Here is a 17,754-nt window from a genome sequence, read left to right as displayed (position 1 = left end):
CGGGGAAGTCTCCCGACCCCCCCTCTCAGGCACGGTGACTGGGAGGGGAGAGCCTCCCAGTAGACAGTCTCTGGGGCATCCAGACAGGCTAAGAGAAGGGAGCTGACAGATAAAAATCATTATTCAGGCTGGAGGAGGTGCTTCTTCCTCTGTAACCCATTTCTAAATGTGGCGTAGCCCTGTCTCTCTCTTTTCCTTCCCAACCAAATTCCCCTTTCCATACGGGGCCGCCATCTTATTTCTAACTTTAGGTAAGTCTTCTATTTCTCTGTCTGCTTAACAATCACTCAACTATACTGTAACCATAACATACAACATAAAGAAAATGAAAAGCCCCTAGTCACGCAGCGGCCATTTCTCCATTCCCCAGTTTTTCCATTTCTCTCAATTCTCCAATTATTTGAAAGGCCTGACAAAAGACCCAAACCCACCTATATAAAAGGGCTGCTGTTTAAGGTAACCAGAGAGACAGACATGAAACAAAAAAGATTTTATGCAACATTTATGTTTTTAATCCCATCCTAATTTTGGCTTTATTCCTCATCTCCCGCTCCCATTCTTTTCTTGGCAATCCAAACTTGGATTTTTTTTTAAACAAAATGTTTGAAATCATGATTATCTACAGTCATAACAAAATTTTCTTCTCTCCAAAAGGGGGGGAGGGGGGAAACACAGCTTTTATTCTTATGCAGCATTTTCAAACATGCATGTTAATAGATATCTGATAAACTATTTAAAATAAAACCCTTCATCCTTTGAGGTTAATGTCATTGTCTTGTTCACGGACACATCTCCCATAATACATTAATTCTATTCATTGTCATGAATGAGGTGGGAACTATGCTAAAAATTAGGATTTTAATCCCTGAGGTGCCAGTTCAAATGGACGAGGTTGCTCTTGCAACACAAGATTTTTAAAAATCAGCCTTAAATAATAAGTATGGCTCATGCTATTTGGATCAGAATAACTTCCACCGCATGGAGTCATTTAGAAAATTGCATTTACTGGATGAAGTTCACCCTGCTGTTCCTAGCCCTCACGCTATGACCCCCGTTCCTTTTGTAAAGGAATAACTCATAGCAATGAAGTCCGCAGAGACTCTGAGATCCTCAGAAATCGAGAAACCATAGTCCTGTTTCTCTCATCTCCGTCCACATGGTGGGAGAGGGTTTTTCAGCACCATTGCAAGGCCTGGAAAGGTTGATGAACCGACTGGGTTTTTCTACTGCTCCACACGTCTCATCCCAAAGGAGAAAACGGAGGTGTTCTGCTCATCTCGGGCGCCAGCAGTGGCCTTAGTTAGCAGAACTGCGTTCAGCTCCCTGTGCCCACGCTCCCTGGGGTCTCACTCCCTTCCGGGAGCCTTCCAGCAGTCCTGCCCCTAATAGTAGCGGTTCAGGCTCCTGGTCCCAGGCACCTCGGGCTGGCCATTCATCCAGATTTCCCTGATGATGCGCTCCCGCTCCTCCAGACGCTGCGCGCGCTCCAGCTCCTCCGCCGATGTGAACACGTTCTTATTCAAAGTCCTCTCGAAGCGGCGGTGTCTCCGGATGGAGATGTCAGAGGCTGTGTCTGAGCTGCCATCGTCGCTGTCGCTGCTGTCACTGCTGCTCTCTTGGTCCTGCAGGAACTTCTTCCGGGGACGCCGCCGGCAGTCTGTGTGGCAAGAGATCCTCATCACCAGGGCGGCCAGTGTGAGGACCAGCCCGATGCACACGCCAGAGACAAAGTACAGAGCTGCTCGCTCAGGGTTTTCTGGAGGAGGAGGCAAAAGAGAGCATTTGAGAGAGGGCAACTCTATATGCAGAGAGAGACTATGACTCCAACCTGCCTGCACACCTCTCACCAGACCCCAAAGCTTTGAGGGTTACAAACAGATTTCTCAGCAGAAACTCTACAAGCCAAGAGTGGGTGGAATGACCTATCTTAAGTGTTGAAAGAAATCCCAGCCAAGAGTACTCTATCTGGCAAAGTTAACCTTCAGATGTGAAGGAAAAATAAAGATGGTGTATATACATTTTGAGAAAGGAAACCTGCATTAAAATTTTAATACTCAACATATACCGATAATAAAAGATGAATACAAGTCACATTTGACTTCTGCAATCACAAGAGGTGCTCGAAAAGGTTACCATCAGCGTCCAGACACTTCTGATTATGACAATGTACTACTGCTTGAGCAACACTGACTAAAGTGTCCACCTGTATACATTTCTTTGGCACCCCCGGTATACAGTCAGATTTAGAAAACTCTAGTTCTGTAATAGGATGGTGTGTTATCCACTTAACTTTAGGATAAAGGTTAAAGGAAAAGAGTATTAAAAATAACTATAACTAGTGCAATGTATTAATAAGTACACAATATAAAAAGGGGTGAATTGTGACATCAAAAATATAAAGAGGGGAATAAAAGGGTAGAGCTTTTGTACGTGATAGAAACGCTTTCAGTATTTCACCAATGAGTGTGATGTTAGCTGTGGGTTTGTCATTTATGGCTTTTACTATGTGGCAGTACATTCCTTTTATATCCAGTTTGTTGAAGGTTTTATTGTGAATGGATGTTGTCTTTTGTCAAATGCTTTTTATGCATCTGTTGAGATGATCAAGGACAAAGAAGGAATTAATATCTCAAAGAGATATCTGCATTCCCATATTCATGGCAGCATTATTCACAGTAACCAAGACATAGAAACAATCTAAGTGTCCATCAACAGATGAATGGATATTGAGAACATTATACACACACAAACACACACACACATACATATAATGGAAAATTCAGTCACAAAAAAGAAGAAAATCCTATCATTTGCAACAACATGGATGGATCTTAAGAGCATTATGTTAAAATTGAGATAAATTAACAAATACAACTACTATGTTATACCACTAATATGTGGAACCTAAAGAAGCTGAACCCGTAAAAACAGTAGAATGCCAGTTACCAGGGGCTGGGGGTTGAGGAATTGGCAAAATGTTGTTTAAGGGTAAAATTTGCAACTCATAGATAAATAAGTCCTGGAGATCTAATGCGCAGTGCAGTGATTATACACAACAATATTGTATTATAAACTTTAAAGTTTCTAAGAGACTAGATCTTAATTGTTCTCACCACAAAAAAGAGATAATAATTACGTAAATGTGAAAGAGGTGCTACCTAACACTATGATAATCACATTGCAACATAGAAATGTATCAAATCAACACATTGTTACCTTAAATCAACAATGTTATATGTCAATTATATCGCAATAAAAATAAATAATAAATCAATGAATGCAGTGAAGAAGGCTGAAAGTGAACTCTGTCCCGTCGATACTCAGATACTCAGCAAACACTGAGAGGACTGGGGGGGAGGGGGGGTTTAACAATCCAGCGGGGAAGCTGACCCACCTGTTTTATTACCAAAAGGAAGTGCTACTACAAAAGCATTAAGAGAATTCTCTAAAAACACAAAGGTGAGTGGAAAAGCTAAGTTCAGATATGGGGAGCTGAGAAGGCTTTCATAGAAAAAGATTCCTAAATCCCTTCTTTCCTTCCTTCCTCCCTTCTTTCATTCTCCCTGTCTCTTCTCCTGCCCCTCCCTTCCCCCCATCCTTCTATCTATTTAGTCTACCTGTTTTCCTCCCTTTCTCTTCTTTCCTTACTTCCTTTTCTCATCCCATCCTTCCTTCCCAGTGGTGTATATCTCACACTGTGCCCTCACCCCCACCTATTACACAGGTTATTTCTGAAGATGGTTACTGAACTGTCTTAGAAACCACTGTTCTTCCTCTAGCTTAACTAGTCCACCCCGTCCTGCTACCTGATCAGAAAACATCCTCTTTTGCCTATAGCAGTCTCAGACACGGATTCCCAAAGAAGCCCAGTAAAAGCAAGCAGAAAGGGCAAGGGAGTTCACTGGGCCTCACCGGGTCCTGAGCAGGTGACTCAGGGCTGATTTTCAGAGCTGATACAATTTGTGCTGTTTCTCTTCATCATTCCTCTAAAAAAATCAAAACTGTAGCTCTATCATGGTTGTTTTTTCTCTCCTCTGCTCCAGGTCACTTCCTCTTGGCCAATGATCTGCCCTGGTCTTGAGCAGATCCAGACAGCTGTTAATTGCCCAGGAAGCAGAGTGGGGAGGGCTATTGTCGGTTGGTTTCCCTCAATAAATAAAAATAAATGTATTGCTGTATCTTGTTTCCTGCAGGGTCACTGTTTCCCTGGGCAGGAAGAGGCCCTATGTGGAGGTCCTAGGGCTAATTTCATTTGCACCCTCTGAGGTCAAATCATATGAGCCCAGCAGATTCTGCAGGACACAAGAGCAATACCAGCTCAGACCCGGTCAGCTGGTCTCCATGTAAGTGGAACCTTTCCCCTGCCTGGACTTTCTTGTTGGTCCCAAAGCTTGCAATCCCTTCCATAGAAAGGAAGAAGTTTTGAAAATAGGCCTTCAAGATAATAGGCCTTAAAGGGGCTTGTGTGGAATCAGGAAGTATTCAGCATAATCTCTTCTCTGAAATCTGGAGGCACTGCAAGGATGTCTCTTTATGGGATTCTGCCCCTTCTCACAGAAAAGCAAAGACTCCTGCCACTAACAATTCTGCCCTCTCTGAAATGCTGGAGGAAGTTTCCTTCCTTCCCCTCCCATCCCTGACTCATTCTTCCTCAGGAATAAGGAGCATTGGAAAATCACTGTCCCACTAGGCTGGCTCTGGTGTATGTTCCTTTGCTTTCACCTCTTTCATCTTCCCTTCTCTTCCCTTAGCCCTGTGAGCCCCAGCAGTAGGCATCCCAGAAGAGGCCTTCTATTATCCTACCAACAGCCTAATCTACTCTCTTCACTTTTCTTCACTTGTACTGGGACAGACCTGCTGGCCTACAACCCTAGGATTCAAGGGAAGATGGGTAGAAGCCCTGACCCCTTCTCTGATTGATGCTTTTCGGGCACCTTGAGTCTTAGAAAAGAGGAAGAATGGGATTAATTAGCCCCATGGATTTAGGTAGCATTTTATGTAGTTGTATTATAATTAGTTACATAACCATTATCTTTCCTACATGACAGTGAGAAATTTGAGGGCAGAATCCATGAGTCACTGGATTTCCAGAGCATCTAGCACAGTTCCTTGCTCATGGCACATATCTCACAAATGCTTGTTGAATTAAATTATGAATACACAATTTCTAAAAGTCCAGTGAATAAATTTATTATATATGGACAAATATGTATATAGATGTATGTATACATATATATGCAAGTGTGCATATAAATATGCATGTATATACGTATTACAATGTCATAAAATGTATGACATCTTTCTTTATTGGTCCATCATCTTCCCCTCAATCAGCTTAACAATGGCTACAAAACTATTCTATCCCATGAGTGCACCACAAATTACAAAAACAGTTTCCTACCTTTGGGCATTTAGGTTGATGCAAATTTATATACATTAGTACAACATTAAAAGAGTAGGGGATGGAAAAAAAATTATCATATCACTATAATCTCACAACCTGAATATGCAGTGTAGTGAGGTGAGTTTTCTTCTGTCCTTTTTCTCTCTCATAGAAATATTTATTTCTATTTACTTGGTTATAGTTCAAATATATATACAATTTATATATTTTTACCTGGATATACTTTTTTTGTCTGTTTTTAAGACTACTTTTTAGAGCAGTTTCAGGTTCACAGCAAAATTAAGAGGAACGTACAGAGATTTCCCATATACTCCCCACCCCTACACATGCATAGCCTCTCCCATTATCAACACCTCCTGACAGAGGGATACATTTGTTTAAACTGATGAACCTACATTGACACATCACACTCACCGGAAGCCCATAGTTTACACTAGGGTTTACTCCTGGTGTTGTACATTCCATGGGTTTGGACAAACGTAGAATGACACATATCCATCATTATACTATCATACAGAGTGTTTTCACTGCCCTGAAAATTGTCTGTGCTCTACAGATTCATCCTTCCCTCCAAGGGTATACATTTCATACAATATATAACATCTTTCTTTATTGGCCTATTGTCTTCCCCTCAATCAGCCGAACAATAGCTACACAGTATTCTATCAGGTGAATATGTCACAAGTTACAAAGTTTCCTACCTTTGCATATTTAGGTTGTTGCAATTTTTTTAATTAAAAATGATGATGGAATAAATATTTTTGAACTTAACACCCCTTCCTTTTTTGCTTGTTTATGTCTTTCATTTACTGCCTTATAATGGATTCTCAGAAAAGGAATCTCTGTGTCAAAAGGATACATATTTTTATTCCTCTCGATAAACACTGCCAAGTCACTTTTCAAAAGTGACACATTAATTAATCTTGCCATTAGCTGTGTATGAAAATACCACTTTCACCAAGCCCTCTCCAGGAGGGGATATTCCAATTATTAATTTTCCCCCCAAAATTTTATAGGTCAATAAGTGATCACTTTATTTATTCCACAAAAAATTTACAACGCCTTTGGGGCTAGCGACATCAAGGTTCTCAACCCTCGCGGGATTCCCAGTATAAAGGGGAATAATATAAAACAGAAACTACAGTGCTTTCTAAAATCCCCAAATTTGTAACTATCAGTTGAATTATGGTGGGTTAGGCTTCCTCACTGCTGAAAGACCACCTCATTCATGACAATCTCATAGGAAAAGTGATTCATTTTCTGGCTTACTACTACCCAATCCCCACCACTGTACTTGCAAAGAATACTGGTTAAATAATAATAACAAAAAAACAAAAAACAAAAAACTGACCTCCCAAAACTCCTGCATTGAAAAAAATTACTGTAAGCAAAGTCAAAAGACAAATGCCAAAATAGGAAAAATACTTGAAATATGTAACAGAGACAAAAAAAACCTAATACATAAAGAGCACCTAGGAAAAGCATTAAGAAAAAGAACAACAATCAATAAAGAAAAAGGACAAAAGACACGAGCAATACACAGAACAATAAATATAGATGGCACTTAAACATATGAAAAGATACTCATTTAAAGTAGGGATTGGCACACTATAGCTTCCAAGCCAAACCTGCCCAACGACAGTTTTATTATTGGCACAGAGCCAAGCACATTCATTTATTTTTTGTCTATGTCTGTCTCATGCTATACTGCAGAGTTGAGTAGTTAAAACAGAAACCATACAGCTGCAGAGCTGACAATATTTACTATATGATCCTTTACAGAAAAAATTTGCTGACCTATGACCTAGAAAAACAAAAATTAAATGACATTTAGATATCGTTTTTCATCTATCAGACTGTCGGAAATCCAACAGTTTGAAAATACTGTTGCGGGACTTTCTCATACTTCTTATAAAGAGTAAATTGATAAAACTCCTTAAATTGCAATTTGGTAATATGTATCTTAATTAATACTGTATATACACTTTGATCCAGCAATTCCACTTTTGGGAGCTTATTCTACAAATGTATATGAACATGTATGTGTGTGACAGTTATTTATTGCAACAACTCTGAAAAGATCTGAACTATTTCCACTGGCCATCAATAGCAAACTGGTGAAATTGTGGCTCATCAATACAATGAAGCAGTATGTAGTTATCTAAAAGCATGTAAAAGTTCTCTATACACTGATACAACATATCTACACAATATATTGTTCAGTGAAAAAAGCAAAGTACAAAACAGTATGCACACGATGCTATGTTAAAAGGGGAGAGAATGAGACTATAGCTTCATATTTTCTTACATTGCACAAGGAACTCTGGAAGGACGCAGAGAAGACTGGCGATGGACCAAACCTGGGGACTGGATGGAGGGGGTAGGTCTGGGGTAAGACTTCTCACTACGTCTTTTTATATTATTTGATCATGGAGCCATGTTCATGCACTGATGTGTTCAGAATCTAATAGGTGCCAGGCACTGTTCTAAGTGCTGAGGATATAACAGTCAACAAAATGAAGAAAAAAAAAAATGTGTTCCTGAAAGCTTACATTCTAATTGGGGAGATAGACAGTAAACAAGATAAATAAAATGGGTAGCATGTTAGTTGGTGATAGGGAGAAAACAGGAAAAATAGGTAGGAGGATTTGAAGTGTTTAATGTATGCTGGAGGAGGAGGTAGACAGAGTGACCAGAGCAAGTCTTGCAGAGAAGGTGACTTTTAAGGAAAAACGTAAAGGAAATGGAAGAGTGAGCATGGAGAATGTATTATCAATTCAAAACATTAAACTGAAAAGACCAATCATTCCATTTAATCTTTCTAACAACCCCATTAGAAGTTATTAATAGAATTATTAATATTAATGAAATTATGACCCTCATGATAAATTATTATATTATGCTCCAAAGGAGTTGCTTGCAAATAGTTGAAACAAGAAATGCTAACTCCTGGCCATATTACCCAAAGAGATATACAGATTTAATGCAATCCCCATCAAAATCCCAATAGCATTTTTTAAAGAAATAGAACAAAAAATCAATAGATTTGTATGGAACCACAAAAGACCCCAAATAGCCAAAGCAATCCTAAGAAAAAATAACAATGCTGGAGGTATCATACTCCCTGACTTCAGCTTGTACTACAGGGCAACAATAATCAAAACAGTACGGTATTGGCAGAAAAACAGACACACAGACCAATGGAATAGAATTGAAAATCCAGGAATAAAACCACATAAATATGGACAGATAATTTTTGACAAAGAAGCGAAAAACATACAATGGAGAAAAGACAGCCTCTTCAATAAATGGTGTTGGGAGAATTGGAAAGCCACGTGCAAAAGAATTAAACTGGACTGCTATCTGTCACCACGTACCAAAATTAATTCAAAATGGATCAAAGACTTAAACGTAAGACCTGAAACAATAAACTTCATAGAAGAAAAACTAGGCACTAAACTTATGGAACTTAGGTTCAAAGAGCATTTTATGAATTTGATTCCAAAAGCAAGGGAAGTAAAAGCTAAAATAAATGAATGGGACTATATCAAACTAAAAAGCTTCTGCACAGCAAAAGAAACCACCGACAAAATAAAGAGGCAACCAACCAAATGGCAGAAGAGTTTTGCAAACAGAGACTCCGATAAGGAGCTAATAGCCAAAATACACAAGGACTATACAACTCAACAACAACAAAATGAACAATCCAATTAAAAAATGGGCAGAGCACCTGAAGAGACATTTCTCTAAAGACGGCATACAAATGGCTAGCAGACATATGAAAAAATGCTCAACGTCACTAATCATCAGAGAAATGCAAATAAAAACCACAATGAGATATCACCTGACCCCAGTTAGAATAGCTATCATGAACAAGACAAATAGTGACAAGTGTTGGAGAGGCTGTGGAGAAAAAGGAACCCTTATACACTGTTGGTGGGAATGCAGACTGGTGCAGCCGCTATGGAAGGCAGTGTGGAGGTTCCTCAAAAAATTAAAAATAGAATTAACCATATGACCCAGCAATCCCTCTCATGGGTACCTACCCAAAAAATCTGAAAACATTTATCAATAAAGACATGTGCTCCAATGTTCACTGCAGCTTTATTTATGGTGGCCAAGACATGGAAACAACCAAAGTGTCCTTCGATAGATGAATGGATAAAGAAGTTATGGTATATATACACAATGGAATACTATTTGGCTATAAGAAAAGATGAAATAGTACCATTTGTGACAACATGGATGGATCTTGAGATTATAATGTTAAGTGAAATAAATCAGACACAAAAACCATATGATAGCACTGATATGTGGTATATAAAACTGAAAACAGCAAAAGAACAAGGCAAACAAATGAAGAAACAAAAACTCATAGAGAGACAATAGTTTAGTGGTTACCAAAGGGTAAGGGGAGAGGGAGATGATAGATGAGGGTAAAGGGGATCAAATATATGGTGATGGAAAGAGAACTGACTCTGAGTGGTGAACATAGATATATAGATAGACAGATAGATAGATAGATAGATAGATAGATAGATAGATAGATAGATAGATAGTATATAGATGATGTATTACAGAATTGTACACCTGAAATCTATGTAACTTTACTAACAATTATCACCCCAATAAACTTTAATTTAAAAAAGAAAAGAAAAGAAATGCTAACTCCTCCAATACATGTGCTGAGATAGAGGGAAACAAAATATGTGTGAGGAGAACATGGATTGGCACCTAAGCTAAGGTGTGGAGTGAGGGGAAAAGATGACACTGAGAGAGTTCTGAAGACTCGGAGGGAGTTAGTTGAGGACTGGACGAAAGAATTCTTGGAAAAAGTAATGATGTGCAAAAGCAAACAAGGGAGAAAAGGCCTGGCAAGTGGTTTAAAGAGACTGCAGTGAAATCTTGGTCAGGGAGGGCTATAACTAAATAAGGGCATGAAGATGTTAAGGTCAGACACTAAAAGCCCTGGGAAGGCACATAGTAAACTACAGAATAGAGTACCTCAAATCACTCCCGAGGCCCTTCTCTCTTGCTTCCTCTATTCTAGAGCATGTTTTTTTTAACTTTGGCACTATTAATATCTTGAACCAGTTCATTCTTTGTTGTGGGGAGGTTGTCCTGTGCATCTCAAGATGTTTCTCCACCAGCTAGATGCCAGTCGCAGCCCCCCCACATACACACACACACACACACACACACACCACTTGTGACAACCAACAATGTCTCCAGATATTGTCTGAAATCCCCCTGTAGGGCAAAGTCATCCCTGGTTATAAACCACCTTTTTGGAAGTTGAAAAAGCTAAAATTCTCATTTTTCCAGACTCCCTTGCAGCTAGAGATTGCCATGTGGCATAGTTGTGACCAATGAAATATGAGAGTAGACCTGCGGGAAACTACTTCCTTTTATTGCCTTTTTTTGATCTTGAATGAAAGCAAGAGCAACAGCAGCCACGTTGCAGCCATGAGATAACAAGCATAAAAAAAAGGCATTGAGAATCACAGAGATGTTGGTCTCTATGTATTTGAGCCAATGGAACAATGCAAGCAACCACTTACCTCCACACTTCCTGTTATATGGGTAAGATCCTATGTGCTTAGGCCACCAACCTGAGGTTTTCTATTAGTTGCAACTGAAAACAATCTTAATTGTGAAACCATACTAAAGCATTTGGATTTTATCCCAGAGATAATGAGAATCCACTAAAGGATTCTAAAAACTAACAAGAACTGGATCATCACATCTACATTTTGGAAACATCATTTTGCTACAAAACACAGACTAAGAAGCAAGATTGGAGACAGGTAGACCATGGAAAATGGCATTATGGCAAGGCAGGCACACACATGATGGAGCCTAAACCAATTCAGTATTGGTGGAAATAAAGTGCAGGGGATATATCCGAGGGACATTGAGAAGCAATATGGATCAATCCTAAACAATTGGATATGGACAGTGAAGAAGACGTATGAAAGGCTAAAAATTATATCTTTGGTGTAGGTGATGTCCTAGATGGTACACAAAAGAAGGAGCATATTTAAAGAGAAGAACAATATTCCATTCTAGTCCAGGTTGAATTTGAAATGCTTATGATATATCCAAGTGGTAACGTTGAAGACATTTAAACACATGGCTCTGAAAGTCAAAAGAGTAGGATAGTGGTGATTTTTCAAATACATGTATCATAGATTTCAAACATTTAAATTCCAATAAAATAACATTACTTATTATAAAAGTAATATCAACGGAGTATAGAATACGTGAAAATATAGCTAAGCACAAGAAAATTGAAACCACACAGATACACACTCATACAACCGCAGCAGCCATGTATAATTTGCAGTAAAATATGGTTACATATACATGTGAATACACACACATACATGGGATTATACTGCATACACTGTACGGTAATGAGCTTTCTTCACTTAACAGCATATCATAAACATCTTTCTACTTCAATTAATATTCACCCATTTTTCTGAGTTTTTTACTATTATAAACAGTTCTGATAAGATCAATTACCCTCACAGTAAAATTTTTACCCATGTCCCTAATTATTTCCTGAGGATAAACTCCTAGACGTAGAATTGTTGGCTACATGGTACACATGTTCTTAAAGTTTTTGACAAATGTTCCTAAATCATTCTCTAGAGAGGTTGTAGCAATTGACAACCCCATCAGCACTATATGCAAGTAATCATCTCCCCACATTTTCTCCAAAACTGAAGTTATATATTTAATCACTCAAACCTTTGAGAATTTGGTAAGATCAAATGTTAACCTCATTGTTGTTTTCATTTTGCATTTGTTTAATTGCTAGAATTTGAGCTGTTTATTATGTTTTATCAGTGATCTGGATTTTTAAGTTTGGCAAACTACTGGTTCTTGTCCTTTGTCCACTTTACTTTTGGTATACTTACCTGTTATTGATTTGTAAGAGCACTTTATACGTTATAAACTTTAACCCTTCTTCATCACTGCTACCATTTTTTCTTAGTTTGCATTTGCCATTTAATTTTCGGCTACATTTTGATAAACATATTTCAAACTATTGGTATGGTCATGGTTTGAACTGGCTATTGTGAAGAATGGGAACAGGACGGATCCAAAAGCAAATAAGAGAGACCGAAGCACTATTTGAAAGGCTCGGCTGAGGTGGGATATCATGAATTTCTAATGACTTTAATCTGTAAAGATGTGGCTGCATTTGGTTACTTGAGTGCAAAGAGAGAAAGTAGTATTCACTTACAGTTAGGATTTGCCTGTTGGTTTAATCAGAAGCTGGAAAAGGAATAAGAGAATTACGCACATGTGTATTAGCAAGTGTGTTGCTGAAATGATGGGCTGCATGGGATAAGATGAGAGATAACTGCTGTGCTGGAAGAAAATAGGAGGGGTCAAGGGCTCCATGTAGTTGAAGTACAGACACAGACTAATGAGCACATGACAGAGCTATAAGAGTAGGAAATTTTCTACAATTTTCTTCTATCATACTTTTTGTTATTGCTTCTGATCCATTTATTCTGTTTTCTTGTTTTAGAACAATGATTACTTTTATTTGTTATAGTCACATTCATATTTTGCCATTTCTTTATTCATTCCCTTGAGAGTCAGGCAGTGTTCCCCATTGCACTCAGAATCAATTTTCAACCATCAAGTCTATTGATTGGATCGAATGCATTTTATTTTAGCCACTCTACTTTCCATTTCCTTGCATTCTCTTTTTATCTTAGCCCATACTTAAGGAAAGCATTGTCTTCCTACATCCCAAGAAATATTTAATCCTAGAATATGGGATGGGCAGGGGAAAGGTTGGAGGGGGGAGAGAAACAGAGCCATGCACCCCTTCAGCTTTAACAAGATCACAAGATACACAGTAAACACCAGACCATTCAATGAGTTACCAAGCTCAGTGGTCACAACTCAGAGTCATGCTGGCCAAAATGGAAAACTGCCAGGTACCTCCTGTGCTGAGTAGAGTTCCAAAGTCCAGTACCCTGTTTGCTCTCACATAAGATATTTTCTTGCAACAAATGACTTGCAAGTGTCCTTTGAAGCTTTGGAAATTCCAGACCCTCTGGCACCCCTACTTCATTTTGGGGGTGTCTTCCCTGTACAGCTGAGGGAATCATCATTTAATTGCTTGTGAATATGATACCAGAGTTTCAAACATCTCTTTTCCAGTTCCAGTGGCCTTTCTCCCAAGAATAGCTTCGAAAAAAGAGCAAAGCTGGGATTCCTCTGATGGATGGGTACCTGGGGAAGGCGCCCCCAGGCACTAAGCTTCCTTAGGAAGGTGAAGAGCTGACTAAGGACCTGAGAAAGAAGAACCCTGAATTTCAGACACATGCAGACTACATGTTGCATCTTGCCAGACACAAAGGAGCCAGCCAGGTATGCCCTGAGAAGTCTTCCTTTCTAAAATCAGGTTGCGCGTCATACAAGATACTCTCACAAAGAGAAGCCATGAGCGTCCCTTATCTTCAGCCCTGGCTCAGATTTTCCATTGTAAATAGAAATGTCAGGTTTTGCATCTGAACTCCTACGTCACCACATATGAACCCTGCCTAGAGAACTAGAAAGTAAAACCTAGTCTTTGCCCAGAGGAAATCTAATCAGAACTTCAATCCCTTCCTTTTCATACAACATCCAGAGAGACATCAGGTGAAACAAGCACAGTAAAAACAAACTATCAAAAAATTAAAAACTCGTGCTCGCTTCGACAGCACATATACTACAAAATTAAAAACTCACTCCAGTAGAAGGAAACCAGTCTGGTCATTCAAGCAGGTGAGCATTTGCATGTTTTGCTTTTTTTTTAAATTTCAGCTTAATTGAGGTATATTTTCATGTATTTTAAAACATGTGTTGTCATGTATTATATGAAGAACATCTCTTCTCAAGAAATAATCTTAAGGAGAAAGTCAGCTATCTTCCTAAAAGAGTATAACTTTCAATCAAGGATGGGGCAAATATCAGACTATCCCAGACCCACCTAGCCTCTCTCTCCATGTCTCCCAGAAGGTTATCAAACACCTCACACAGCCCCCCAAACACAGGCGTGCCCCTCCCTGCCACACACACAGGACCTAGACGGGGTTGAGATCCTCTGCATATATGTAGCCAGGCTGAGAATATTCCGTCCAGGCCTTTCACAACAGAGTTAAATACCTAATGACAGAAGCAGACAACAGCCCCAGGCCACTTTATTCACTCACTTCAGCCCAAAAGGAAACCAAACATTTTCAGCAAGATAAAGCTCTTAGGATGCCCAACCCCATTTGCCAAATTAGAGAATGCCACGCTTAACTCTCAGACCAGATGACCTTCATCTCAAAACTCAGCATATCAGAGCCCCCTCTGCTAGGAGGCAAGCATTTCTCTCCTGAGTGTGCCCCTAGCCCCAGCCCCAGGCCTCAGCCCTGGCCCAGCCCAGACCGGACTACTACCTGAGACAAAGGAATAGGCCGCTAGGATGTTGCTGAGTAAAGCCATTTCCGCAGGCTCCCAATCACCGGCTCTGACTCTGTGCTGTGGCAGCAGGGCAGTCTCCACGTGGCATCCGGAGAGCCTCCTGGAGATGCTTGAGCTGGATCAGTGTGGCCCCTCCCTCTCTTCTCTTCTGTTTGGGAACACAAAGTGAGTGATGAGAACACATTCTGCTTTCCTGCAGCTGTGTGCCAGGTAGCCTGGGCTCAAAACAAAGAGCCAATTTTTTAAGTGCCAGCCAGCCTTCCCAAGCAGGGATCTAGAGTCTGTCCTCTTTGCTCCACCCAGCTTCTTGGCTTTCAAGGAAATGGCACCTCTTCACATCTCTGTTTTTCCTGGCCTTTCTCCTCTCTCTTCCCCCTATCCTCCCACCTTCCCATTTGGCACTTCTCCGTCACCTTTCCTGGTACTTTTTATTGCATTCTCCCTCTGTTTGCCCCTGAAGCACAGCCTATCGCCATGTGAATCACTGCAATGCCACCCCAAGCCCAGCCTGCTCCTCGCCTGGCTCTGCTCCCCTGCCCTGACGGCACCTGTGTACTTTGATCAGCTTGTCTCATCCCATGGGTCACCAAACGTGTATCCTTGGCAATGGGGTTGAGCTGCCTACTCCAGCCCTGCTGAAGTGGCTCCCATTCTAAAATGCCCACAGGAACTTGGGAGGTCAGGCCTGCTCCTTGCCCCCAGCTCCACAACTTCACCTGTGACTGCAATGGGCCAACCAAACACACCTGCACTGCCATAGACTGCCCACCGGCAGAAGCACACCACCGGGGTTCAGACCACAGACTTAGGATCTCAGTATTCAGGGGCTCAGCCTCTGGCTGGGGGAGCACATTCTCTCCCTAGCTGCAGCATTATCATTACTCAGTTCACTCAGAGAAGCCCTTGAAGAGAGAGCCTGAGAATGGAAGGGAAGACAAGTGGCAAAGATCTTGATGACACTTATTCAGTTCACACCCATTTCCTAACTATCCCCACTCATTCTACCACAGAGCAAATTTCATCATTTCATTTCTGGGAATTTTAGAACAGTCTCCTATGTGGTCCTTCTGCCAGCATCCACTTCTTGCTCAATCTAGCACCCACTCTCATCAGCAAGGTCATCCTTATAAAGCACAAATCTGATCACCTCACTTCATGGCCCAATCATTAAACTAATCTCCATTAAAGTTCTTAATACCGTGTTTCCCCAAAAATAAGACCTAACCAGGAAATAAGCCCTAGCATGATTTTTCAGGATGACATCCCCTGAACATAAGTCCTAATGCATATTTTACAGCAAACCTTAATATAAGACTCGGTCTTATTTTCGGGGAAACATGGTACAACACACATCTACTTCCACAATATCTGACTTTTACCTTAGCTCCTAATTCATCTCCTACCCAAGTCTACACCCACACACATACACAGAGATACATGCATGCTTAATGCTCCAACAATATCAGATTATTTTTAATTCCCCAAATATACCAAGCTGTTTTATCTTTCCACGCATTTGGTTTTGTTCTTCCTTTGCCTAAAATACCTCCCTCCCCTTATCTGTCTGGCAAGTGTTTCCTTTAGAGAAAATTCAAAAGTCCTATGGCAGTCCCCAAATCCCAATGACTTCTTTTGCAGAAATAGAAAAATCCACACTAAAGTTCATATGACATTTCAAGGAATCCCAAATAGCCAAAACAATATTGAAAAAGAACTAAGTTAGAAGCCTCACACTTCCTGATTTCAAAATGTATTACAAAGCTACAGTTATCAAAATAGTATAGTACTGGCATAGACAGACATATAGACCAATGGAACAGAGAGCCCAGAAATTAATGCTTACATATGTGGTCAATGATTTTCAACAAGAGTATCAAGACAATTTTATGAAGAAAAAACAGTCTTTTCAACAAATGGTGCTGAGAAAACTGGTATATCTACATGTAAAATATAAAGTCAGACCATTACCTCATACCATACTAAAAAAATAACTAGAAATGGATCAAAGACCTAAATGTAAGAACTACAACTATAAAACTCTTAGAAGAAAACATAGGAGAAAATCTTAATGACACTGGATTTGGCAATGATTTCTTAGACATGACACCAAAAGCACAGCAATAAAAGGAAAAATTGATAAATTATACAACTTCAAAACTTAAAACTCCTGTGCGTCAAAGGACACAATGAACAGAGTGAAAAGGCAATCCACAGAATGACAGAAAATATTTGCAAATCATATACCTGATAAGGAGTTAATATACAAACTATATAAAGATCCTTCAACTCAACAACAACAGAAACAACCTGATTAAAACAGGGGCAAAGAACTTGAATAGACATTTCTCCAAAGAAGATATCCCAATGGTCAGTAGCACATGAAAAGATGTTCAACATCACTAATCACTAGTGAAATCTAAATCAAAACCACAATGAGATAACACCTCACACCCAGTAGGATGGCTACTATAAAAAATAAAAAAATAAAAAAGCAACCCCCAAAACAAACAAACAAAAACAGAAAATAACAACCGTCGAAGAGGATGTGAAAATACTGGACTCCTTGTACTGTTGGTCGAAAGGTAAAATTGTGGAATCGCTATGGAAAACAGTATGGCAATTTCTCAAAAATTAAAAATGGAATTACTATAAGATATAGCAATTCCACTTCAGGGTATATACCCAAAAGAATCAAAAAGAGGAAGTTGAACAGTTATTTGTACATCAATTATTATGAAGCATTATTCCCAGTAGCGTAAAAGTAGAATCAATCAAAGTGTCCATCCACAGATGAATGAATAAACAAAATGTGGTAGATAAATTAATGGATTATTACTCTCATCCTTAAAAGAAAAGGAAATTCTGACACA

General features: G+C 39.6%; 1 protein-coding gene across 11 annotated transcripts in view; it reads right to left on the bottom strand.

Moving 5' to 3' along the window:
* Window positions 1–476: 476 nt before the first annotated feature.
* Window positions 477–17,754, bottom strand: part of EVA1A (eva-1 homolog A, regulator of programmed cell death) — a 64,719-nt gene continuing 47,441 nt past the window's right edge. For 10 of the 11 annotated variants that reach the window (XM_081068270.1, XM_081068276.1, XM_081068271.1 and 7 more), the window contains 2 exons: window positions 14,860–15,032; window positions 477–1,756 (listed from right to left, as the gene is read on the bottom strand). In XM_081068270.1, coding sequence (XP_080924396.1) covers window positions 1,383–1,756; window positions 14,860–14,905 — 420 coding nt within the window. In that variant the 5' untranslated portion in view covers window positions 14,906–15,032 and the 3' untranslated portion in view covers window positions 477–1,382. The remainder of the gene's footprint in view (window positions 1,757–14,859; window positions 15,033–17,754) is intronic. The other variant, XM_081068268.1, reaches the window with a different exon arrangement.

Source organism: Rhinolophus hipposideros (genome assembly GCF_964194185.1).
Source record: "Rhinolophus hipposideros genome assembly, chromosome: 12".
In the NCBI taxonomy this organism is placed as follows: Eukaryota; Metazoa; Chordata; class Mammalia; order Chiroptera; family Rhinolophidae; genus Rhinolophus; species Rhinolophus hipposideros.
Note: the sequence above shows the minus strand (reverse complement) of the source record. Positions and strands in the feature narration are given on the sequence as shown.